This window comes from Oncorhynchus keta, chromosome 1 (assembly GCF_023373465.1).
Source record: "Oncorhynchus keta strain PuntledgeMale-10-30-2019 chromosome 1, Oket_V2, whole genome shotgun sequence".
Classification (NCBI taxonomy): Eukaryota; Metazoa; Chordata; class Actinopteri; order Salmoniformes; family Salmonidae; genus Oncorhynchus; species Oncorhynchus keta.
The window spans coordinates 91,909,699-91,937,333 of NC_068421.1; the positions used below are offsets into that span (position 1 = coordinate 91,909,699).

Genomic DNA, 27,635 nt, shown 5'->3' on the forward strand with positions numbered 1-27,635 from the left:
CCATAACTAATAGCTCCTCTGGGTTAGGGGTAAGGGTTATGTACCTAGCAGGATCTCTGGGTCCTTGACCACGATGTGAGCGTTGAGCTCCTGAAGCTCCTGGTGCAGCTCCTCCAGCTTCCTGTTGCTCTTCTTCAGCTGGTTGTCAACGTAGGCCAGGCTCTTCTTGTCCGTGGTGACCTTCTTCAGGTTCTCAGCTCCTTCCTTAATCTTCAACTCCTTCCTGATCTCCCTCTTGATGTGGTCCTTGAGCTCCTCTAACTTCTGCTGCACCACGGTGTCTGACAGGTCCAGGTTCTCACCCAGACTCCTGGCGTCTCCCTGGAACAATACAAATAAATACAAACAAAATCAGAGTGGTGCTTCAAAACAAAGCACTTCCAAATCAGTTTAATAACCAGTGACTTGTTGGAAGGGTTGGGGTCAATTCCATCTCAGTTCAGTCCATTGAGGAATTACACTGTGCACTTTGTTAAATTGACTGGATTGACCTCAACCAGCCCTTTTGGTTGGTGATGAGTGATGCTTCAAACAACATCACTTTCAAGCCGGTCTTACAGATCACAACTATATCAAACATCGACAACCATCAATATTCACTTTTAGCAGTGAATCTTCTTTCCCCCACTTAATATATAATAATAATAATAATAATAATAATAAATGCCATTTAGCAGACGCTTTTATCCAAAGCGAATTACAGTCATGTGTGCATACATTCTACGTATGGGTGGTCCCGGGGATCGAACCCACTACCCTGGCGTTACAAGCGCCATGCTCTACCAACTGAGCTACAGAAGGACCACTTGGCAGGGTTGGGGGTCAGGTTACAATTCAGGAACCAAAATGTACATTCTAGTCAGATGACTTCCTGATTCCTTATTGGACTGAATTGAAATTGGATTGGGCGTTGACCCCACTGGCTCTAGCATCTACATGACCAACGGCTGTGTGTTGCTATATGCCATCTGCATTGACCCCCTTTACGCTTTTGATTCATCACATATGGTGCTGCTACTGTTTATTGTATCCTGTTGCCAAGTTGACACACTGGTTGATGCTTATTTATAAAACCCTCTTAGGCCTCACTCCCCCTATCTGAGATATCTACTGCAGCCCTCATCCCCCACATACAACAGCCGTTCTGCCAGTCACCTTCTGTTAAAGGTCCCCAAAGCACACACATCCCTGAGTCGCTCGTCTTTTCAGTTTGCTGCAGATAGCGACTGGAACGAGCTGCAACAAACACTCAAACTGAACAGTTCTCAATCTCTTAATTCAAAGACTCGATCGTGGACACTCTTACTGACAGTTGTGGCTGCTTTGCGTGATGTATTGTTGTCTCTACCTTCTTGCCCTTTGTGCTGTTGTCTGTGCCCAATAATGTTTATACCTTGCTTTGTGCAGCTACCATGTTGTTGTCATATGTTGCTGCCTTGCTATGTTGTCATCTTAGGTCTCTATTTTTTTTGGTAGGCTGTCATTATAAATAAGAATTTGTTCTTAACTGACTTGCGTAATTAAATAAATAAAATAAATAAAATAAAAATCTAGCCAAGTTACTCGTTGTGTATTTATTGTATCTAGCCAAGTTATCGTTACTCGTTGTGCATTTATTGTATCTAGCCAAGTTATCGTTACTCGTTGTGCATTTATTGTATCTAGCCAAGTTACTCGTTGTGTATTTATTGTATCCAGCCAAGTTACTCGTTGTGTATTTATTGTATCCAGCCAAGTTACTCGTTGTGTATTTATTGTATCCAGCCAAGTTACTCGTTGTGTATTTATTGTATCCAGCCAAGTTACTCGTTGTGTATTTATTGTATCCAGCCAAGTTACTCGTTGTGTATTTATTGTATCCAGCCAAGTTACTCGTTGTGTATTTATTGTATCCAGCCAAGTTACTCGTTGTGTATTTATTGTATCCAGCCAAGTTACTCGTTGTGTATTTATTGTATCCAGCCAAGTTACTCGTTGTGTATTTATTGTATCCAGCCAAGTTACTCGTTGTGTATTTATTGTATCCAGCCAAGTTACTCGTTGTGTATTTATTGTATCCAGCCAAGTTACTCGTTGTGTATTTATTGTATCCAGCCAAGTTACTCGTTGTGTATTTATTGTATCCAGCCAAGTTACTCGTTGTGTATTTATTGTATCCAGCCAAGTTACTCGTTGTGTATTTATTGTATCCAGCCAAGTTACTCGTTGTGTATTTATTGTATCCAGCCAAGTTACTCGTTGTGTATTTATTGTATCCAGCCAAGTTACTCGTTTTATGTATTTATTGTATCCAGCCAAGTTACTCGTTGTGTATTTATTGTATCCAGCCAAGTTACTCGTTGTGTATTTATTGTATCCAGCCAAGTTACTCGTTGTGTATTTATTGTATCCAGCCAAGTTACTCGTTGTGTATTTATTGTATCCAGCCAAGTTACTCGTTGTGTATTTATTGTATTTATTGTATTTATTGTATCCAGCCAAGTTACTCGTTGTGTATTTATTGTATCCAGCCAAGTTACTCGTTGTGTATTTATTGTATCCAGCCAAGTTACTCGTTGTGTATTTATTGTATCCAGCCAAGTTACTCGTTGTGTATTTATTGTATCCAGCCAAGTTACTCGTTGTGTATTTATTGTATCCAGCCAAGTTACTCGTTGTGTATTTATTGTATCCAGCCAAGTTACTCGTTGTGTATTTATTGTATCCAGCCAAGTTACTCGTTGTGTATTTATTGTATCCAGCCAAGTTACTCGTTGTGTATTTATTGTATCCAGCCAAGTTACTCGTTGTGTATTTATTGTATCCAGCCAAGTTACTCGTTGTGTATTTATTGTATCCAGCCAAGTTACTCGTTGTGTATTTATTGTATCCAGCCAAGTTACTCGTTGTGTATTTATTGTATCCAGCCAAGTTACTCGTTGTGTATTTATTGTATCCAGCCAAGTTACTCGTTGTGTATTTATTGTATCCAGCCAAGTTACTCGTTGTGTATTTATTGTATCCAGCCAAGTTACTCGTTGTGTATTTATTGTATCCAGCCAAGTTACTCGTTGTGTATTTATTGTATCCAGCCAAGTTACTCGTTGTGTATTTATTGTATCCAGCCAAGTTACTCGTTGTGTATTTATTGTATCCAGCCAAGTTACTCGTTGTGTATTTATTGTATCCAGCCAAGTTACTCGTTGTGTATTTATTGTATCCAGCCAAGTTACTCGTTGTGTATTTATTGTATCCAGCCAAGTTACTCGTTGTGTATTTATTGTATCCAGCCAAGTTACTCGTTGTGTATTTATTGTATCCAGCCAAGTTACTCGTTGTGTATTTATTGTATCCAGCCAAGTTACTCGTTGTGTATTTATTGTATCCAGCCAAGTTACTCGTTGTGTATTTATTGTATCCAGCCAAGTTACTCGTTGTGTATTTATTGTATCCAGCCAAGTTACTCGTTGTGTATTTATTGTATCCAGCCAAGTTACTCGTTGTGTATTTATTGTATCCAGCCAAGTTACTCGTTGTGTATTTATTGTATCCAGCCAAGTTACTCGTTGTGTATTTATTGTATCCAGCCAAGTTACTCGTTGTGTATTTATTGTATCCAGCCAAGTTACTCGTTGTGTATTTATTGTATCCAGCCAAGTTACTCGTTGTGTATTTATTGTATCCAGCCAAGTTACTCGTTGTGTATTTATTGTATCCAGCCAAGTTACTCGTTGTGTATTTATTGTATCCAGCCAAGTTACTCGTTGTGTATTTATTGTATCCAGCCAAGTTACTCGTTGTGTATTTATTGTATCCAGCCAAGTTACTCGTTGTGTATTTATTGTATCCAGCCAAGTTACTCGTTGTGTATTTATTGTATCCAGCCAAGTTACTCGTTGTGTATTTATTGTATCCAGCCAAGTTACTCGTTGTGTATTTATTGTATCCAGCCAAGTTACTCGTTGTGTATTTATTGTATCCAGCCAAGTTACTCGTTGTGTATTTATTGTATCCAGCCAAGTTACTCGTTGTGTATTTATTGTATCCAGCCAAGTTACTCGTTGTGTATTTATTGTATCCAGCCAAGTTACTCGTTGTGTATTTATTGTATCCAGCCAAGTTACTCGTTGTGTATTTATTGTATCCAGCCAAGTTACTCGTTGTGTATTTATTGTATCCAGCCAAGTTACTCGTTGTGTATTTATTGTATCCAGCCAAGTTATCGTTACTCGTTGTGTATTTATTGTATCCAGCCAAGTTATCGTTACTCGTTGTGTATTTATTGTATCCAGCCAAGTTATCGTTACTCGTTGTGTATTTATTGTATCCAGCCAAGTTATCGTTACTCGTTGTGTATTTATTGTATCCAGCCAAGTTATCGTTACTCGTTGTGTATTTATTGTATCCAGCCAAGTTATCGTTACTCGTTGTGTATTTATTGTATCCAGCCAAGTTATCGTTACTCGTTGTGTATTTATTGTATCCAGCCAAGTTATCGTTACTCGTTGTGTATTTATTGTATCCAGCCAAGTTATCGTTACTCGTTGTGTATTTATTGTATCCAGCCAAGTTATCGTTACTCGTTGTGTATTTATTGTATCCAGCCAAGTTATCGTTACTCGTTGTGTATTTATTGTATCCAGCCAAGTTATCGTTACTCGTTGTGTATTTATTGTATCCAGCCAAGTTATCGTTACTCGTTGTGTATTTATTGTATCCAGCCAAGTTATCGTTACTCGTTGTGTATTTATTGTATCCAGCCAAGTTATCGTTACTCGTTGTGTATTTATTGTATCCAGCCAAGTTATCGTTACTCGTTGTGTATTTATTGTATCCAGCCAAGTTATCGTTACTCGTTGTGTATTTATTGTATCCAGCCAAGTTATCGTTACTCGTTGTGTATTTATTGTATCCAGCCAAGTTATCGTTACTCGTTGTGTATTTATTGTATCCAGCCAAGTTATCGTTACTCGTTGTGTATTTATTGTATCCAGCCAAGTTATCGTTACTCGTTGTGTATTTATTGTATCCAGCCAAGTTATCGTTACTCGTTGTGTATTTATTGTATCCAGCCAAGTTATCGTTACTCGTTGTGTATTTATTGTATCCAGCCAAGTTATCGTTACTCGTTGTGTATTTATTGTATCCAGCCAAGTTATCGTTACTCGTTGTGTATTTATTGTATCCAGCCAAGTTATCGTTACTCGTTGTGTATTTATTGTATCCAGCCAAGTTATCGTTACTCGTTGTGTATTTATTGTATCCAGCCAAGTTATCGTTACTCGTTGTGTATTTATTGTATCCAGCCAAGTTATCGTTACTCGTTGTGTATTTATTGTATCCAGCCAAGTTATCGTTACTCGTTGTGTATTTATTGTATCCAGCCAAGTTATCGTTACTCGTTGTGTATTTATTGTATCCAGCCAAGTTATCGTTACTCGTTGTGTATTTATTGTATCCAGCCAAGTTATCGTTACTCGTTGTGTATTTATTGTATCCAGCCAAGTTATCGTTACTCGTTGTGTATTTATTGTATCCAGCCAAGTTATCGTTACTCGTTGTGTATTTATTGTATCCAGCCAAGTTATCGTTACTCGTTGTGTATTTATTGTATCCAGCCAAGTTATCGTTACTCGTTGTGTATTTATTGTATCCAGCCAAGTTATCGTTACTCGTTGTGTATTTATTGTATCCAGCCAAGTTATCGTTACTCGTTGTGTATTTATTGTATCCAGCCAAGTTATCGTTACTCGTTGTGTATTTATTGTATCCAGCCAAGTTATCGTTACTCGTTGTGTATTTATTGTATCCAGCCAAGTTATCGTTACTCGTTGTGTATTTATTGTATCCAGCCAAGTTATCGTTACTCGTTGTGTATTTATTGTATCCAGCCAAGTTATCGTTACTCGTTGTGTATTTATTGTATCCAGCCAAGTTATTATTGTTACCCAGAGTTATCGTTCGTTGTGTATTTATTGTATCCAGCCAAGTTATCGTTACTCGTTGTGTATTTATTGTATCCAGCCAAGTTATCGTTACTCGTTGTGTATTTATTGTATCCAGCCAAGTTATCGTTACTCGTTGTGTATTTATTGTATCCAGCCAAGTTATCGTTACTCGTTGTGTATTTATTGTATCCAGCCAAGTTATCGTTACTCGTTGTGTATTTATTGTATCCAGCCAAGTTATCGTTACTCGTTGTGTATTTATTGTATCCAGCCAAGTTATCGTTACTCGTTGTGTATTTATTGTATCTAGCCAAGTTATCGTTACTCGTTGTGCATTTATTGTATCTAGCCAAGTTATCGTTACTCGTTGTGCATTTATTGTATCTAGCCAAGTTATCGTTACTCGTTGTGCATTTATTGTATCTAGCCAAGTTATCGTTACTCGTTGTGCATTTATTGTATCTAGCCAAGTTATCGTTACTCGTTGTGCATTTATTGTATCTAGCCAAGTTATCGTTACTCGTTGTGCATTTATTGTATCTAGCCAAGTTATCGTTACTCGTTGTGCATTTATTGTATCTAGCCAAGTTATCGTTACTCGTTGTGTATTTATTGTATCTAGCCAAGTTATCGTTACTCATTGTGTATTTATTGTATATAGCCAAGTTATCATTACTCATTGTGTTATTAGTTATTAATTCCTTGCGTTATTAGTTTTTATATTTCTCTCTGCATTGTTGGGTCCAGAAGTCAGAATTTATATGTATGTTTTGACACTGGTTGTTTACGAAGCATGTGACAAGTAACATTTGAGTCTCGTTGGTCTGTAATCTGGCAATAGTTACTTGGCAGGCCATCGTCGGCGGCTCTGTGACCGTTATGTAACAGACTAAAGGGAGAGCAGCTAATCTGTGGCTGGTCAGCTGGTCAATACTCAGTGGTGCTGCTAGTCTACTGTTACCTCAAAATGGCACCCTATTTCCTATGTAGTGCACTTCTTTTGACCAGGGCTCTATAGGCTCTCGTCAAATGTAGTGCGCACTATGAAGGAAATAGGGTGCCATTTGGAACACAGATTATACACTGACCAAACACACTAGGCCTTACCAGCTGACCTTAACAAAAGTCCTCTGGCTTGCTGGTCAAACAATGACAGGGAATGCAGAGGAAAACACGTCACTGCAACAGGACAGACAGAGAGGGCCTCCCCCCACAGACCAAGTACACTGTTGTAGGTTACATAGCCTGCTATACTGTTCACATCAGTACAGTAAAGTAGAGTATAGTACAGTAGAGTATAGTCCAGTCCAGTCCAGTAGAGTATAGTCCAGTACAGTACAGTAGAGTATAGTCCAGTACAGTAAAGTAGAGTATAGTACAGTACAGTATAGCCCAGTCCAGTAAAGTAGAGTATAGTACAGTAGAGTATAGTCCAGTCCAGTCCAGTAGAGTATAGTCCAGTACAGTACAGTAGAGTATAGTCCAGTACAGTAAAGTAGAGTATAGTACAGTACAGTATAGCCCAGTCCAGTAAAGTAGAGTATAGTATAGCCCAGTCCAGTAAAGTAGAGTATAGTCCAGTAAAGTAGAGTACAGTAGAGTATAGCCCACTATTGCAAAGTGACTGTTCCACTGGATGTCATAAGGTGAATGCACCAATTTGTAAGTCGCTCTGGATAAGAGCGTCTGCTAAATTACTTAAATGTAAATGTAACTGTAAAGTAGAGTATAGTCCAGTAAAGTAGAGTATAGTACAGTAGAGTATAGCCCAGTCCAGTAAAGTAGAGTATAGTACAGTACAGTAGAGTATAGCCCAGTCCAGTAAAGTAGAGTATAGCCCAGCAAAGTACAGTAGAGTATAGCCCAGTCCAGTAAAGTAGAGTATAGCCCAGTAAAGTAGAGTACAGTAGAGTATAGCCCAGTCCAGTAGAGTATAGTCCAGTAAAGTATAGTACAGTAAAGTAGAGTATAGCCCAGTCCAGTAAAGTAGAGTATAGTCCAGCAAAGTAGAGTATAGTCCAGTAAAGTATAGTACAGTACAGTAGAGTATAGCCCAGTCCAGTAAAGTATAGCCCAGTCCAGTAAAGTAGAGTATAGTCCAGTCCAGTAAAGTATAGTACAGTACAGTATAGCCCAGTCCAGTAAAGTAGAGTATAGTCCAGTAAAGTAGAGTATAGTACAGTACAGTAGAGTCCAGTCCAGTAAAGTAGAGTATAGTCCAGTCCAGTAAAGTAGAGTATAGTCCAGTAAAGTAGAGTATAGTTCAGTACAGTAGAGTATAGTACAGTACACACTAGAGCATTAGCGGTACGCGGGAAAAATCACTGGGGAACCCAAGCTCGCTCAGTTGAGCTCAACGAAGATTGGCAAGGGAGGCCAGATGCTTGCTGGCTCCCCTTACCTTCAATGCTACAGAAGGCAACAATGTCATACCCTTTTTGACCAGACAGCATAAGATAGATGGGCTACACATAGAGAGACAGAGGGGCGCTGTTTCACTCACTCGGATGTTCTCCTGTGAGATACATTCAGCCTCTAGAGAATTGAAGAAAAAAATATAACACAAAAAAAAAAAAGAGACGAAAGGTAAAATAATTATGGTTTTTCAATTTTTTTGTATTGGTCTATTTTTTTAGGAGGCCTGGCATCCATGAATACATCACTGCACACTAGATTGGACCATTACGAAGTTGTCATAAAGTAGAACAAATGTTCTTATACCAACATGACAGGTTTTATTAAAAAGATAAACATTTTCAGTTGCATCGTCAACTCTGCTATAAATCATAAATTAATATATATTTTTTTTAAAGACAAAAAAAAACATTTATCCAAAAGGAACAAGTCACCTACACAGTTATAAAACACATCTTCAAAATATTATATTTATATAAAATACATTTGTGAATTACCTGTCCTAAAGGCTATTCGTATGAATATTTTAATTAAGAAATAACAAAAACACAGCTGTTTTGAAATACAATCTAGGATTGTAATTTAATATAGCCTAGGCATGAACATTTGAATTAGGCCAAATAAATAACAAAAACATGCTGTCGACGAACACCAGGGCCGGCTGGTTATGGCTAAAAGGGATCAGATTAACGTCAGATTTGACTTTTCGTAGCAGGTTAGGATCATTAAAAGTAGCCGGTTGGGAGACTTAAGTTGAGGTTAGGAAAATTGTTTGCTAAAATGCAAATAATTTCTACTTTTGACATTAATTTGACAGAAGCTGGATCCCTTCCCCCTGCAATTCTTAATCATTAATTCTGTCTTTTAGGGAAAGGGGGATACCTAATCAGTTGTACAACTGAATGCCTTCAACTGAAACACATCGTCGTCTGCGCCCGGGGAACAGTGGGTTAACTGCCTTACTAAGGGGCAGAACGACAGATTTTTACCTTGTCAGGTCGGGGATACGATCCTTTCAGCTGCTGGCTCAACGCTCTAACCACTAGACTACCTGCCGCCACAGCAGGAGGAAGAGGACACTCTTCACAGCCACAAAAATGAATAAATTATAAAACTGATGTTGGACAATCAAATTGGATATGTAACTACATTTTTACAAGGCTGATTCATTGAGAGAAAGCTAATCCTGCTCCGGTGAAATGAAGCCGGTGGCATCCATTTTATGAAAGCACTTGTTTCCAAAACTCACAGTTCTACTGGATGAGCTTAAAAGAAAATAATATTTAACTTCCTGACTGATGTCTTGGGATGTTGCTTCAATATATTCACATAATTTTCCTTTCTCATGATGCCATCTATTTTGTGAAGCGCACCAATCCTTGCTGCAGCAAAGCACCCCCACAACATGATGCTGCCACCCCCGTGCTTCACGGTTGGGATGGTGTTCTTCGGCTTGCAAGCCTCCCCCTTTTTCCTCCAAACATAACGATGGTCATTATGGCCAAACAGTTTGATTTTTGTTTCATCAGACCAGAGGACATTTCTCCAAAAAGCACGATCTTTGTCCCCATGTGCAGTTGAAAACCTTTGTCTTTTTTAAGGCGGTTTTGGAGCAGTGGCTTCTTCCTTGCTGAGCAGCCTTTCAGATTACGTCGATATAGGACGCGTTTTACTATGGAAATAAATACTTTTGTACCGGTTTCCTCCAGCATCTTCACAAGATCCATTGCTGTTGTTCTGGGATTAATTTGCAGTTTCATCTCTAGGAGATGTATGTATGTTGATCTGGCCTAGGACAGCAGCACAACTGCTAGGACTGGGCCTGACATGCACAATCACTTGCCCTGTAATTTACATGCATCTGAGGAGGAACTTAGCCTGCTCAGAGTGAGCGGCTGCTGTCGGGAAACTACAAACTGTCCAACTCCGTAGCGTCAGCCTCATTACTTTGACCTCGAGAAAGAGTGATCTGGAGGCAGTCTTTACTCTCGTTTTGGGGAAATAATCCTCTCTCTCGGCAGGCACACTGGAAAAGGGGATAATCAACACAATCTTCACCAAACAGTAACACACCCAGCACTAATTTCCAAGCAGCTTGAGGATTTAATATGAAGTATATTAGCCTTTGATGTTGGAGCACATCGACTGGTATTTCCGCCAATTAATAAAGCGCCTTATTTTGAAATGGATTTTTGTTGTCGTTGACGATTTGGGTCAGCAACCATTTTATTTAACAGCTTTTCTTTTCTATTTGAAAGCAGGCATTTACCAGGAAACCCTGATTCATATCCAGAATTACATGTGTGTGTGTGTGTGTGTGTGTGTGTGTGTGTGTGTGTGTGTGTGTGTGTGTGTGTGTGTGTAGTACAGAGCAGAGAACCAGGATTACATTCTGTTACCGTGTGTAAATCCACTACCGTGTGTAAATCCACTACCGTGTGTAAATCCACTACCGTGTGTAAATCCACTACCGTGTGTAAATCCACTACCGTGTGTAAATCCACTACCGTGTGTAAATCCACTACCGTGTGTAAATCCACTACCGTGTGTAAATCCACTACCGTGTGTAAATCCACTTCACTCACCGGAGTTCAATAACCAAAATATTTATTTTCTAAAGTCGTAGCTGACATCTTTGAATCTTGAGCAGATATTTATTGGAAAACGTAGTCACAAACTGACTACAGGATTTGACAGAAATTCTGTTAATAAAACATTGCATCTGCACAGTTCTAGTAAATGTATTTTTGTAAAAATGTTCTATGTAAATTGTTAAACGTGCATAGAGTTTAATGGTTTGTTAAACTTTGAAATCATTGGTTTTGGTTGGGGAAAGATTAAGTGAAAAATCAAAGTCTCAACGCAATTGCATTACTGTGGAATTGCTGTACTGGACTTTTAAAAAAAGGCAAGGATCTCTCTTCACCATTTACAAATATACAGTATCAACTTCAACAGAGTTGTAGACAAGCATGTTTAAATGATCTAACGAAGTGGGTATACTGCATAGACAAAGCAGGCCATTGTGTCATCTGACCTTGTTTAGCTAGTTCATCCTGAGCTATAAACCACAACAACTCATACAGAATGCTGACTCCCATAATTAGTATAGAGAAGAACTTAACATTCACTATGATGAATGTAATGAAGGAGACAACTACAAACAACTCCTACAGAGCTGAACAGGTATTCCTTACCATGTCCATGTCATCCAGCACAGAGACATGAACCGATCCAAGCATTTTCCAATGTACTGTACAAGCTTTTCCCCCCTCTCTGTTTCTGTGGTTTGAAACAAGTACACAACAAACTGGAGAGGTAGTATAATCCACTGCTATGAAGCACCACGGCCACGTTGGTTGGTACGGCGTATAGGAGTCTGCAGTCACTCAGCTTGGTTTAGTTATGGTGTTTCGTTTTCACAGCCTGCTCCTTGCGGCATCAGAATAGCTGATAAGCAGTTTGGAGAGGACTGAGGAGGACAAATCCCGCTAAGCTGTTACAGTGGATAAAACCCCAGTGATGCAAGCAGACGAGTTAAGTATCGTTTACACCCTGGGGTTGGGTAGCAGGGTGTTTACACCCTGGGGTTGGGTAGCAGGGTGTTTACACCCTGGGGTTGGGTAGCAGGGTGTTTACACCCTGGGGTTGGGTAGCAGGGTGTTTACACCCTGGGGTTGGGTAGCAGGGTGTTTACACCCTGGGGTTGGGTAGCAGGGTGTTAACACCCTGGAGGTTGGGTAGCAGGGTGTTAACACCCTGGGGTTGGGTAGCAGGGTGTTAACACCCTGGGGTTGGGTAGCAGGGTGTTAACACCCTGGGGTTGGGTAGCAGGGTGTTAACACCCTGGGGTTGGGTAGCAGGGTGTTAACACCCTGGGGTTGGGTAGCAGGGTGTTAACACCCTGGGGTTGGGTAGCAGGGTGTTAACACCCTGGGGTTGGGTAGCAGGGTGTTAACACCCTGGGGTTGGGTAGCAGGGTGTTATAGTAACGCGGTTCCCAAAGCCACAGATGTGTTATTCTTCTGTCTTCTCATCCACATTTCAACCCAACACCACCATGAGAAATAACCCTCCATCCATCCTCTTGCCAGACAGACAGACAAGGATATTTCAATGTAACCGGAGGCGGTGACGGTGATTGAATAACCGCGTAACTGACGGTTACGTACAAACATAAAATAGCCGTCAAAACCGTAAAAAAAAAATATAAAAAAAAAAATAAAAAAAAATAGGCCTACATTCATCCTCATTTTTATTTATTAGCTTTATTTTCATGTAGACAAACTTGACCTAACAGTGGGAGTGTTTACTAATTATTATAAAGCCGTTGTTTTGCTAACTTAAGTCAGTCTACATCTCTTCCCAACTGCCATCTGACGCTCCAGTAGCTCATCCGCTAAATGTGTGGGGTGTAGAAGCTCTTCCTTATAGGCTGTGTTTGATGTGTGGGGTGTAGAAGCTCTTGCTTCTAGGCTGTGTTTGATGTGTGGGGTGTAGAAGCTCTTGCTTCTAGGCTGTGTTTGATGTGTGGGGTGTAGAAGCTCTTGCTTCTAGGCTGTGTTTGATGTGTGGGGTGTAGAAGCTCTTGCTTCTAGGCTGTGTTTGATGTGTGGGGTGTAGAAGCTCTTCCTTATAGGCTGTGTTTGATGTGTGGGGTGTAGAAGCTCTTCCTTATAGGCTGTGTTTGATGTGTGGGGTGTAGAAGCTCTTCCTTATAGGCTGTGTTTGATGTGTGGGGTGTAGAAGCTCTTCCTTATAGGCTGTGTTTGATGTGTGGGGTGTAGAAGCTCTTCCTTATAGGCTGTGTTTGATGTGTGGGGTGTAGAAGCTCTTCCTTATAGGCTGTGTTTGATGTGTGGGGTGTAGAAGCTCTTCCTTATAGGCTGTGTTTGATGTGTGGGGTGTAGAAGCTCTTCCTTATAGGCTGTGTTTGATGTGTGGGGTGTAGAAGCTCTTCCTTATAGGCTGTGTTTGATGTGTGGGGTGTAGAAGCTCTTCCTTATAGGCTGTGTTTGATGTGTGGGGTGTAGAAGCTCTTCCTTATAGGCTGTGTTTGATGTGTGGGTGTAGAAGCTCTTGCTTCTAGGCTGTGTTTGATGTGTGGGGTGTAGAAGCTCTTGCTTCTAGGCTGTGTTTGATGTGTGGGGTGTAGAAGCTCTTGCTTCTAGGCTGTGTTTGATGTGTGGGGTGTAGAAGCTCTTGCTTCTAGGCTGTGTTTGATGTGTGGGGTGTAGAAGCTCTTGCTTCTAGGCTGTGTTTGATGTGTGGGGTGTAGAAGCTCTTGCTTCTAGGCTGTGTTTGATGTGTGGGGTGTAGAAGCTCTTGCTTCTAGGCTGTGTTTGATGTGTGGACTTTCTTTCATACAATAGTTTCATTGCTGACTCGTGAATAAATACATTGGTCTTGTTTTAAATAAAAAAAAAATGGATGTGTCTGACTATTAAATAATTATTCAACAAGGTTGTTCTGGCGCTGAGGTCCGAAATGAGCTAATGTGTCAAAATGGACAATCCAACAAAGCATAAAGGTTATAATTCGATAGTTTATTTTCTTCATTTATATAGACTCCTCAACACTGTTTTCTTCATTTATATAGACTCCTCAACACGGTTTTCTTCATTTATATAGACTCCTCAACACGGTTTTCTTCATTTATATAGACTCCTCAAAACACTGTTTTCTTCATTTATATAGACTCATCAAAACACGGTTTTCTTCATTTATATAGACTCATCAAAACACTGTTTTCTTCATTTATATAGACTCCTCAACACTGTTTTCTTCATTTATAGACTCCTCAACACTGTTTTCTTCATTTATATAGACTCCTCAACACGGCTTTCTTCATTTATATAGACTCATCAACACGGTTTTCTTCATTTATATAGACTCCTCAAAACACTGTTTTCTTCATTTATATAGACTCCTCAACACGGTTTTCTTCATTTATATAGACTCAACACTGTTTTCTTCATTTATATAGACTCCTCAACACTGTTTTCTTCATTTATATAGACTCCTCAACACTGTTGTTTTCTTCATTTATATAGACTCCTCAACACTGTTGTTTTCTTCATTTATATAGACTCATCAACACTGTTTTCTTCATTTATATAGACTCCTCAACACTGTTCTCTTCATTTATATAGACTCCTCAACACTGTTGTTTTCTTCATTTATATAGACTCCTCAACACTGTTTTCTTCATTTATATAGACTCCTCAACACGGTTTTCTTCATTTATATAGACTCCTCAACACTGTTTTCTTCATTTATATAGACTCCTCAACACTGTTAAATAGGCTCTTGACATGTTGCATGTATTTGATGGCATCTTCACGTTCCCACATTGTTGCAGTGTCAGCAAAGGTGTGAGGAATGATGACAGGAGAGAGTCCAGCCTTTCTTAACAACTGAACGAAACGTAGCCAAGCTCCTTTCATGGTTCATCCTAGCTATAGGATGAATAGCCTGTATCCTAGCGTCCTCTCCTGCCAATTTGCCCTCAGCAGAGTTGGTAACGTTATGCAAAGTGTTCGAAAAAGTGCCATCAATCTATTTTTCGGAATTCCTCTCGAATCTGACATTTCTTACATTTGTATACTAGACTAATATTTAGAGGTAATATTACCAAAATGTTACTGATAATAACGAATTGTAACCGTCACAGATCTACTGTAACCTGTTGTACTGTAGCTGTCAACACAACAGTCACTAGGTCACCAAGGAAACAGACTGGTAGTCCAGACACCAACACACACAGAACTCCGCCATTTAGCCTCAGAGCCTAAAAACACTAGAACCACCAACGGACCAATGACGTTTGATTTTTTAAATAAATAAGCCAACAAATATATATTTTTTTAACGCTTCTTCCCTGACTTTGCCGTAATGTTTGTATTTTACATGTCATTACAAATCAAAACATATTGAGCAATGAGTTTAGATTTTTTTTTTACGTTTCTAAAAATAAAATAAAAAATGCCAGACTAACGCACCTCTCTCCTCTGAATGAATGACATGGCGACATGGATGAATGAGCGATAGAAACTGATAATCATGCACTTTACTTCGCAATCGAATTTAAATTAGGCTTAACTGAATGATAAGGAGGGTGAAGACGTGGATTTAATTTAGAACAATAGTGCAATGAAGAATTGTGGCCATGGTGACTGAAATCGGGAGTTTAGAGAAGAGACAACGAGAAGACTGATTCAGTCGTAAAAGGCACAATAAAGGTACAATCAATAAATGACAATGGTTTTCATACTATATATATATATATATATATATATATATATATATATATATATATATATATATATATATATATACATACACACACACACACAAAAGTATGTGGACACCCCTTCAAATTAGAGGATTCATCTATGTCAGCCACACCAGTTGCTGACAGGTGTATAAAATCGAGACAGCTAGGCAATCTGCATAGACAAACATTGGCATTAGAATGGCCCGTACTGAAGAGCTCAGTTACTTTCAACGTGACAGCGTCATAGGATGCCACTTTTCCAACGTCTAGGAGCAACACTTCCTCAGCCGCAAAGTGGCAGGCCACACAAGCTCAAAGAATGGAACCGCGTGTAACAATCTGTCCTTGGTTGCATCATTCACTACCGAGTACTGAGTTCCAAACTGCCTCTGGAAGCAACGTCAGCACAAGAAATGTTCGTCGGGAACTTTATGAAATGGGTCTCCATGGCCAAGCAGCCGCACACAAGCCTAAGATCACTGTGAATCCCGCTTCACCATCTAGCAGCGTGACAGATGACTCTGGGTTTGGCAGATGCCATGAGAACGCTACCTGCCCGAATTAATTGTGCCAATTGTAAAGTTTAGTGGAGGAGGAATAATGGTCTGGGTCTGAATGGAAGCAAGTCCGGCAGCAAATGTTCCAACTTCTAGTGGAAAGCCTTCCCAGAAGAGTGGAGGCTGTTATAGCAGCAATGTTCCAACATCTAGTGGAAAGCCCTCCCAGAAGAGTAGAGGCTGTTATAGCAGCAATGTTCCAACATCTAGTGGAAAGCCCACCCAGAAGAGTAGAGGCTGTTATAGCAGCAATGTTCCAACATCTAGTGGAAAGCCCTCCCAGAAGAGTAGAGGCTGTTATAGCAGCAATGTTCCAACATCTAGTGGAAAGCCTTCCCAGAAGAGTAGAGGCTGTTATAGCAGCAATGTTCCAACATCTAGTGGAAAGCCTTCCCAGAAGAGTAGAGGCTGTTATAGCAGCAATGTTCCAACATCTAGTGGAAAGCCTTCCCAGAAGAGTAGAGGCTGTTATAGCAGCAATGTTCCAACATCTAGTGGAAAGCCTTCCCAGAAGAGGAGAGGCTGTTATAGCAGCAATGTTCCAACATCTAGTGGAAAGCCTTCCCAGAAGAGTAGAGCCTGTTATAGCAGCAATGTTCCAACATCTAGTGGAAATCCCTCCCAGAAGAGTAGAGGCTGTTATAGCAGCAATGTTCCAACATCTAGTGGAAATCCCTCCCAGAAGAGTGGAGGCTGTTATAGCAGCAATGTTCCAACATCTAGTGGAAAGCCTTCCCAGAAGAGTAGAGGCTGTTATAGCAGCAATGTTCCAACATCTAGTGGAAAGCCTTCCCAGAAGAGTAGAGGCTGTTATAGCAGCAATGTTCCAACATCTAGTGGAAAGCCTTCCCAGAAGAGTAGAGGCTGTTATAGCAGCAATGTTCCAACATCTAGTGGAAAGCCTTCCCAGAAGGGTGGAGGCTGTTATAGCAGCAATGTTCCAACATCTAGTGGAAATCCCTCCCAGAAGAGTAGAGGCTGTTATAGCAGCAATGTTCCAACATCTAGTGGAAAGCCTTCCTAGAAGAGTAGAGGCTGTTATAGCAGCAATGTTCCAACATCTAGTGGAAAGCCTTCCCAGAAGAGTGGAGGCTGTTATAGCAGCAATGTTCCAACATCTAGTGGAAAGCCTTCCCAGAAGAGTGGAGGCTGTTATAGCAGCAATGTTCCAACATCTAGTGGAAAGCCTTCACAGAAGAGTGGAGGCTGTTATAGCAGCAATGTTCCAACATCTAGTGGAAATCCCTCCCAGAAGAGTAGAGGCTGTTATAGCAGCAAGGGGGGGGGGGGACCAACTTCATAGTAATGCCCATTATTTTAGAATGAGATGTTCAATTAGCAGGTGTCCAAATACACTACAGTTCAAAGGTTCTCATAACTTCGGTCATGTAGTGCATTTGGTCATTTTCACACATTTTAAAGCTTTAAATTTGTGCCTATTTAACAGCGTTGGCACTCATGTTTATAATAATTTGACTTTTGCGGGTTCATATTTTCCATTACTGGACTATCATTCACTGTAACTCTAATACTAATGAAAAACATATCATTGAGTCTAATACTAATGAAAACATGCTGTGTGTTGCAGTAGGCCGTAAGAATAATGCAAAAAAAGTATCATTGACTCTATTCAAGTTGATGACGGAAGGGAAGCGAGCGATGCCAGTCGGCACATCGAAACTACACCTAAACTCATTTCACACATAATAAGAATCCGCCTAAAGACAGTCTGAGTGACAATATTATTAGTTGTCAAATTGTACACGAAGAGATGGGGCACAGCTTGGAATTGGCACAGGCGGGGAGAGGAGCAGAGTGCCAAGCGGGTAAAACGGTTTTGATTTCTATATAGTATCAGAAAAAGCTGCAGTTTCTATGATTACTTACCTTCGTCAAATAACTACATTCAACAGCTCGATTTCCAAATATATATTTTTCCAAGTATAACCACGCTGTCTGTGTTCAGCACATGAACACTCATGGCAGCATTGCTCAGGCTACTAAGCAAAGACGAGTAGTAACTAGTCTAACTTCCACAATGTTTGTTTAGGGATGCACAATCTGTCGGTGAACATATCGGAAGATATTAGCTAAAAATGCCAACGTCGGTATCGGCCCGATGTCTAGTTTAAAGCAGATGTGAAGGCTGACGTGCCTACCTACAGGACGTCATGACGCCACGTAAAATGTAGCGCTACACGTGCAACACAGCATTCCTAACCTGGCCCACAATGTCTGCTGTGTGGATCGAGCGGTCAACAAGTCCCGCAGTCATTTGAAAGAGTAAGAACATTTCAGAGAGAAAACTCAAAAGACGAAATCCATTAACGCCAAGATAATTGAATTCATTGCCCTTGACAATGAACCGTTCTGTCGTGGGTGATGTTGGCTTTCGCCGACTGGTTGAGCACCGGTACACACCAACGTTACCATGTGCGCTATTGTTCAGATGTTTCCCTACCGGAGTTACACGGTAATAGTGTCACTGCTATTAGCTTCACGACATACTATGTTACACCGTTTGGGTCTTTGCTTGTCAAAAAAGATGTCCACTAACACTATTTTGACTCGTTAAATAAGCTTTTAATTTGGACACGTCAAATAACACAGTTCTATTATAGAATGTTGTGTGTTCTGAATTTGCACGTGAAAGCCAAGTGCCACCACTACTATCAGTAGCACTGTCAAAGCTGTACAGAAACAAGTCTGCAAACACCGGCCAGCTTGAACACCAATACAACCAGATGAGGTTTTTTTTTAAAATGATTTAGCGTTGGTTATACAGACAGAACACAACTGTGAAGAGTTTAAAATAAAAGTACACAAATACTAGCCTTTTAGTAGCTCTTATCAGTCTACTCACAGAACACAACTGGACTGTTACTGTGTGAATCACCTCCCCAGTCAGCCTATTGTGTGTATTGACATTCATATTTCACTGTACAGCTTTACCTAACGATTGGGGATCCGTCTACTCAATACCTAATATATTTTTTCCCAACGTCCTCAGAGTTATCAGACTCCAAAACATCCACACAGTATTGTTTTTCCTCTGGGATAGTGTTCAATACACACAGGTTGACAATACATGTGGATCAATTCACAGTTGTTTCAGAGTCCTGCAATAAGAGCTACGATGCTAATGTTCTCTGGGGGTCACTGTGTAGACTGATACCCCATGTCATTGATCAACAATCCATAGGTAAGGCTGTACAGTGAAATAAGGATGCCCCCCCAATGCCATTCTAAAGTATAATACATCCAGTGTGATTTCAACAGATTTTTGTCAAATTAACAAATTCATGTCTTTGGTTGATTTTATATAAACAACGTACCAACCTCGTCTATTCAATTATGACATAATTCTACTATTTGTAATCATTTGCATCACTGTCAATGACATACTTTTATTTTGAAGGCTAACCGCAAAGTCCACTATTGTGGCTAATCCTTATTATGGCTAGCTTCACATAGATGGGTCCGACCACCGTTAATCAAATAAGAAGTTTTATAAAAATCAGGGTCATTTTAGATGACACCTAGCTATATAGTTAGCTAGCTAATTTTTTTTGCGTTTTGTTTTAGGGGAAGAACATTGTTTGCATCCATGCGCTAGCTAGCTTTTTTTTATTTATTTTAATGACCAGCACTGTAGATGCACGAGACAACTTTACCAGCATCATAGCATCCATATCGATGAATCGTTGTGACTTATGAAATACGAGTGATAATTGTAATCAATGTGTAATAACTACGTTTAAAATGTATGAACGCGTTAAATTATTATGTGACGTGCAGTCATATTCACATCCTGATTGGTCAACAAACCTATTTGACACATCAAAGTGTTATTTGACGTGTATCTTTGACACGCAAAGACCCAAACGGCGTTCCATAGAAACGGCGTTCCGTAGAAACGGCATTCCGTAGAAACGGCGTTCGTTCCGTAGAAACGGCGTTCGTTCCGTAGAAACGGCGTTCGTTCCATAGAAACGGCGTTCGTTCCATAGAAACGGCGTTCGTTCCATAGAAACGGCGTTCGTTCCATAGAAACGGCGTTCGTTCCATAGAAACGGCGTTCCGTAGAAATCCTGGTTGAGAATGAAACAACTAAACAAATAAACAACGAAAGAGGACAGCAGGTAAGTGAAATAGGTTTTGATGATGTTTTATTGGTAATGGGGACATAAGTAAATACCAAAGAAATTACTTTTTGGTCAGTGTGGTTTGTGTAAACTTAACTTTAACTAGGCATGTCAGATAAGAACAAATTCTTATTCACAATTACGGCCTACCCAAGCCAAACCCGGACGACGCTGGGCCAATTGTGAGCCACCCTATGGGACTCCCAATCACGGCCGGATGTGATACAGCCTGGATTCAAACCAGGGACTGTAGTGAAGCCTCTTGCACTGAGATGCAATGCCTTAGACCACTGAGTCCATGTGTATGTGTTAACTATTTTACTGTACTAGAATACTTAAAAGGCCACTAAAATGTGTAATATCGGTATCGGGTTGTTTGGCAAGGAAAATATTGGATATCGGTCAAAAACACCATTTGGGTGCATCACCAGTTTAGTCCTTTTAAAATGAAGTTTTAAATCTATCACAAATATACATTTATCTCTTGACCTAGTTGTTTTTCATTTTGAATATGTGTTGTTATTGGAAGTGTGCCATGGTCAGATTAGCTCAGAAAATGTCACCCATGTCAATCTCCCGCCACACGAGGCTACAGTGTTGTACTTCTATGACCCTCAGTTGATTTTGCAACGTGCTTATTTGCTGAAAGGGCCGGCGGCTTTAGTGTTAAGAGTTTCAGTTTAGAAAGATGAGTCAGACTCCGACAGAAGAATGTAGAAATGTAGTTTCAGGCTTTCCTCCAACATTGGAACCAACCTCCAGCAAAAAATAAAGTGCTGGGCTGAAGGACAGGGTCTTAGCATAGCGACAGAGAGAGAGAGAGAGAGAGAGAGAGAGAGAGAAGGCGACAGAGAGAAGGCGACAGAGAGAAGGCGACAGAGAGAAGGCGAGAGACAGAGAGAAGGCGACAGAGAGAGAGAAGGCGACAGAGAGAGAGAGAAGGCGACAGAGAGAGAGAGAAGGCGAGAGAGAAGGCGAGAGAGAAGGCGAGAGAGAAGGCGAGAGAGAGAGAGAAGGCGACAGAGAGAGAGAGAAGGCGACAGAGAGAGAGAGAAGGCGACAGAGAGAGAGAGAAGGCGACAGAGAGAGAGAGAAGGCGACAGAGAGAGAGAGAAGGCGAGAGAGAAGGCGAGAGAGAAGGCGACAGAGAGAGAGAGAAGGCGACAGAGAGAGAGAGAAGGCGAGAGAGAAGGCGAGAGAGAAGGCGACAGAGAGAGAGAGAAGGCGACAGAGAGAGAGAGAAGGCGACAGAGAGAAGGCGACAGAGAGAGAGAAGGCGACAGAGAGAGAGAAGGCGACAGAGAGAGAGAAGGCGACAGAGAGAGAGAGAAGGCGACAGAGAGAGAGAGAAGGCGACAGAGAGAGAGAGAGAGAAGGCGAGAGAGAGAGAGAAGGCGACAGAGAGAGAGAGAAGGCGACAGAGAGAGAGAGAAGGCGACAGAGAGAGAGAGAAGGCGACAGAGAGAAGGCGACAGAGAGAGAGAGAAGGCGACAGAGAGAAGGCGACAGAGAGAGAGAGAAGGCGACAGAGAGAGAGAGAAGGCGACAGAGAGAGAGAGAAGGCGACAGAGAGAAGGCGACAGAGAGAAGGCGACAGAGAGAAGGCGACAGAGAGAAGGCGACAGAGAGAAGGCGACAGAGAGAAGGCGACAGAGAGAAGGCGACAGAGAGAAGGCGACAGAGAGAAGGCGACAGAGAGAAGGCGACAGAGAGAAGGCGACAGAGAGAAGGCGAGAGAGAGAAGGCGAGAGACAGAGAGAGAGAGAGAAGGCGACAGACAGAGAGAGAGAGAGAGAGAGAAGGCGAGAGAGAGAGAAGCGACAGACAGAGAGAGAGAGAGAGAGAGAGAGAGAGAGAGAAGGCGACAGACAGAGAGAGAGAGAGAGAGAGAGAAGGCGAGAGAGAGAGAAGGCGACAGACAGAGAGAGAGAGAGAGAGAGAGAGAGAGAGAGAGAGAGAGAGAGAGAGAGAGAGAGAGAAGGCGACAGACAGAGAGAGAGAGAGAGAGAGAAGGCGACAGACAGAGAGAGAGAGAGAGGCGAGAGAGAGAGAAGGCGACAGACAGAGAGAGAGAGAGAGAGAGAGAGAGAAGGCGACAGACAGAGAGAGAGACAGAGAGAGAGAGAGAAGGCGACAGACAGAGAGAGAGAGACAGAGAGAGAGAGAGAAGGCGACAGACAGAGAGAGAGAGACAGAGAGAGAGAGAGAGAGAGAGAGAGAGAGAGAAGGCGACAGACAGAGAGAGAGACAGAGAGAGAGAGAGAAGGCGACAGAGAGAGAGAGAGACAGAGAGAGAGAGAGAAGGCGACAGACAGAGAGAGAGAGAGAGAGAGAGAGAGAGAGAGAGAGAGAGAGAGAGAGAGAGAGAAGGCGACAGACAGAGAGAGAGAGAGAGAGAGAGAGAGAAGGCGACAGACAGAGAGAAGGCGACCGACAGACAGACAGACAGACATACAGACGGCGACAGACAGACAGACAGAGAGAAGGCGACAGACAGACAGACAGACAGAGAGAAGGCGACCGACAGAGAGAAGGCGACCGACAGAGAAAGGCGACAGACAGAGAGAAGGCGACAGACAGAGAGAAGGCGACAGACAGAGAGAAGGCGACAGACAGAGAGAAGGCGACAGACAGACAGACAGACAGACAGACAGACAGACAGACAGAGAGAGAGAAGGCGACAGACAGACAGAGAGAGAGAAGGCGACAGACAGAGAGAGAGAGAGAGAGAAGGCGACAGACAGAGAGAGAGAGAAGGCGACAGACAGAGAGAGAGAGAGAAGGCGACAGACAGAGAGAGAGAGAGAGAGAAGGCGACAGACAGAGAGAGAGAGAGAGAGAGAGAAGGCGACAGACAGAGAGAGAGAGAGAGAGAGAAGGCGACAGACAGAGAGAGAGAGAGAGAGAAGGCGACAGACAGAGAGAGAGAGAGAAGGCGACAGACAGAGAGAGAGAGAGAAGGCGACAGACAGAGCAGAAGAGACAAATGGCAGCCTGATTACGTAACTCACTAATTCCCCCTGTGGGATAACAGGTGTCCACGTGCTGTTTAAAGCAAAAGACTATTGGAGGTACACTGTTGTACTTTGTAACCCTCAGTCTTTTTCGCAAACATGCTTATTATGACTGACTGTATAATGACAATGGGTTCTAGTCCAAAATGGCCTCTTAACCCACATCTGACATGTCCCACTCCATCCACACTGTGACTAAATGGATAGTGTCTGCCTATAAACCAACATGTTTTTCCCCTAGTAGGGTTAATGTAATCTCATCCACCAGCCAGTAGGCCAACAATTCCCTGATAATGGAATTCCACTGACTCTGGTAACAGAATAGTGGTAAAATGTCTCTCTGTCTTTATGTGAACACATTTTACGAGAACTCTGCTCCGATTGAAGAGTCAAAAGGTGACTGCAGAAAGAATGGGGTTTCAGCCTGACATGACAGATGACATTTGAATAAATGGGTTTTGCTTGTTGAACAGCAGTAGATGAAGTAGATTTAAAAAAAAAAAAAAAATGTTTAACTAGGCAAGTCAGTTAAGAACAAATTCTTATTTACAATGACAACCTACACCGGCCGAACCCGGACGACGCCGGGCCAATTGTGGAAAGGGGAAAACATGTAGCAGGAGACCCTATGAGGTGAACAGTAGAAGGGAGGACAGTAGCAGGAGACCCTATGAGGTGAACAGTAGAAGGGAGGACAGTAGCAGGAGACCCTATGAGGTGAACAGTGGAAGGGAGGACAGTAGCAGGAGACCCTATGAGGTGAACAGTAGAAGGGAGGACAGTAGCAGGAGACCCTATGAGGTGAACAGTAGAAGGGAGGACAGTAGCAGGAGACCCTATGAGGTGAACAGTGGAAGGGAGGACAGTAGCAGGAGACCCTATGAGGTGAACAGTGGAAGGGAGGACAGTAGCAGGAGACCCTATGAGGTGAACAGTAGAAGGGAGGACAGTAGCAGGAGACCCTATGAGGTGAACAGTGGAAGGGAGGACAGTAGCAGGAGACCCTATGAGGTGAACAGAATGCCAGTGGAAGGGAGGACAGTAGCAGGAGACCCTATGAGGTGAACAGTGGAAGGGAGGACAGTAGCAGGAGACCCTATGAGGTGAACAGAATGCCAGTGGAAGGGAGGACAGTAGCAGGAGACCCTATGAGGTGAACATAACAGTAGAAGGGAGGACAGTAGCAGGAGACCCTATATAAAGTATTGTCAGGAGTCTTTAATTCAACAATATTGTGTGTTTTGATGAATTTCTAATACATTTTAAAGAAAGACTTTCTGGTAAATGTCTAAGACCCCTTTACCGAAGTCATTTGCGTAGGCTTATTACACATTTGGGGGATAGATAACTGGTTATACATGCCTTAATTTCACCCCATAAAATATAGACTCTTGGCATCTATTTGATATGCCTCTATTAACTTCACATGGTGTTGTTCATGGGTCCTTTTACATGGGAACGAGGTCACATTCAACACAACCCTAAAGTGCCCCTCCAGACCAAAAGGCAGAGGTTGTACCAAGTCATTCATAAAGAAGGCCTAACTCAGAGGATATACATCCCCAACTGTTGGAATTCCATGTTCTTGATAACCACAAGAGGAACAATCCACTTCCTTGTTTGTAAGACCCCTTCCATAACCCCCTTACCCTCTGCTCTCCCCTCACTGCTCTGAACCCAAAGAGCTAAACTCTAGTCACCTGAAGTTAATGAATCAAATCTAATTGTATTTTGTCACATGCGCCGAAATACAACAGGCGAAATGCTTACTTTTACAACAAGCCCTTAACCAACAATGCAGTTAAGAAAATACCTTTAAAAAAAAGTACAAGAGAAATCATTTTAAGAGCAGCAGTAAATAACAATAGCGGGGCTATCCTAGGTGGTCAGTTGGTGGACATTTTGCTGATTCATAACGATAAATAACCTAGAGCCCTACCAGAGAAACGTGAAGTTTGAACAGAAATAACTTTGCTAATATAGGTGATTGTTCATATGAAAATTGCTAGGTATAAAATTCAAAGTAGTAGTTGTAAGGGTCATACAAAGATAAAATAAAAACGATGGTGCGCATTAATGTTGTAATCTTATCGTTCAATATATCGTTATAATTCAATACGTTTATCGCAATGACGATTTTTGTCCATATGACCCAGCTCTAGGAGATGCCTTAAACAAACTGTCACAGACAGATACAGAGATTGGTTTGACATAATCTGAGTAACAGAGATTAGGGCATATTACTCTATTGATCACGTGAATAATTTCACTTCCGCTTTAAGAAGCAATCAAACAAAATAGGCTAGGGAGGGATTATGCAAAGAGTTACAATCACATTTTGTCTGTAACACTACAGCTGGACACAGCGTAACAAGGTATAAACAAATTCCTACCAAGGCCAGTCCTTTACAGAAATAACCATGACCTGAAAACGAAAGATGTCATTATAGGCCCACAAACTGTTGTAAAACAAAGCGTTTAGTTGCAGAGTTCTTACCTGTAGGGAATCCGCCGCCATCTTGGTTTTTCAACTTTGAATAAAACTCGGGACAGAGGATATGGGACGACTCACATGAAGAAAAAATATTATTCCTCCCGTAGCCTATGCAGGATATTTTCCTAAAAATACGAATTCCTACTTCGTAAATCCGAAATCATCAGTAATCACCTCTCTTCGTGATTAACATAGGAACTTTCCCATTACTCTATTTTTAGACTTCATTCTGTAGGCTTTTCAAAAAGATTAAACCGCAAAAAAATCCCAAAATATTATCTTGTAGTTCTCTCCTTATGTAGAACTAAAAATACTAAACGCAAGCGCTCCTATCCTGAAATCGTCCTCAGAAACACACCGAATTAAAAACTTTATGCGCGGTTCCGATTGAACGTTGTCTGCCAGTCCAGCAACAAATTCACACACTATATGTAGCTTTCAAAACAACTGTGAACTCGGAAATATCCGAATTCAGTGCGTTCAAGACAACTGGGAACTGGGGAAAAACGAGCTCTGACTGGGAAAAATATTTTTGAACGGTCATCCCAAATCGGGAACTCTGTAGAGTTTCGATTTTCCGACAAGAAGATCACTAACCCAGTTGTCTAGAAATTACCATAACCTATAGTGTGTGCTTTCCACACACTCTTTTCCACACGCCCACTACTTTCCTTTCGACACACCCACTCGTCCATTACCCGGTCGACATATTGGGATGCAGCTACCCCCTTCTTGCTCTAACCAATATAAACCACAGCCTGTCGTTTCCGATGGGAATAAATGCACCATAGTGGGAAAAACTAGCAAGGAGGGGGCAGAGCTAAAGACGAGCTAGTGAGATCCTATTGGCGCATTCTAGCCTCATCTGCATATTTCCGTTAGGGAACGCCTACTTTGTGAAGTGCGCGTGTGCAATAACTCAATTCGCCTTTGCTTTGCACTCTTTCTAAACAACATGATTTAAAATTTTTAAAAATTTTGTAAATAGTAAAGTATAAAAATCGCAGTCCACTTTGTTCATAACATATTCTAGTTTTGGGAACATCAAACTGTATTGAGATCAAACGTTTCATCGCTGAGAACATTTGCACAATCCAAAATCCATCTTGTTCCATCTTCTCCCGCTGCCCGTGGGCTTCCTCTCACTACCATATTTGGTAGTGAGTGTAAACGCTAAGCGGATGCTTCACATTTAAACATCCAGTGAAATGTCTGTCTCATTGTTCTATCTGTGCTCTAACGAGGCAAGATGAGGTGGGACCATTCTAGCCAACGAGAGAGCGGAACAACAGGCACAACGGTTTCCACTAGTTACAGCAGCCACAAAGTCAAAGAGTGCTGTATTAAGGTCAGCCATAAGGTTAATGTTAGGTTTAAAATCACATTTTAAGAAGAGACAATGCAGAAATAAGCGGGGTTTATGACTTTGTGGCTGTGGTAACTAGTGACAAGTGAAGACAACTGCGATATACAGTGTTTTTCTCAAAATTGCCGGGATGTCACAGTATTTAAGAAATATAAAAAATGTAATCGTTATTAAACTAGACGAGTCAGTTAAGAACAAATTCTTATTTACAATGACGGCCTACCCAGCCAAACCTGGACGACGCTGGGCCAATTGTGCGCCGCCCTATGGGACTCCCAATCACAGCCAGATGTGATACAGCCTGCATCAGTACACTTATCAATACACTTGTAACGACCTAACTAAATCAAATCAAATCAAATTTTTATTGGTCACATACACATGGTTAGCAGATGTTAATGCGAATGTTGCGAAATGCTTGTGCTTGTAGTTCCAACAGTA

The 27,635-nt window shown here is 41.5% G+C and overlaps 1 protein-coding gene across 1 annotated transcript in view; it reads right to left on the reverse strand.

Moving 5' to 3' along the window:
* The window catches only part of LOC118362142 (serine/threonine-protein kinase N2-like), a 65,250-nt gene extending 38,683 nt beyond the window's left edge, over window positions 1-26,567 (reverse strand). The window contains exons 1-2 of the mRNA XM_052465956.1: window positions 25,832-26,567; window positions 45-321 (exon numbers count right to left, since the gene is read on the reverse strand). Coding sequence (XP_052321916.1) covers window positions 45-321; window positions 25,832-25,852 — 298 coding nt within the window. The 5' untranslated portion in view covers window positions 25,853-26,567. The remainder of the gene's footprint in view (window positions 1-44; window positions 322-25,831) is intronic.
* Window positions 26,568-27,635: the final 1,068 nt, after the last annotated feature.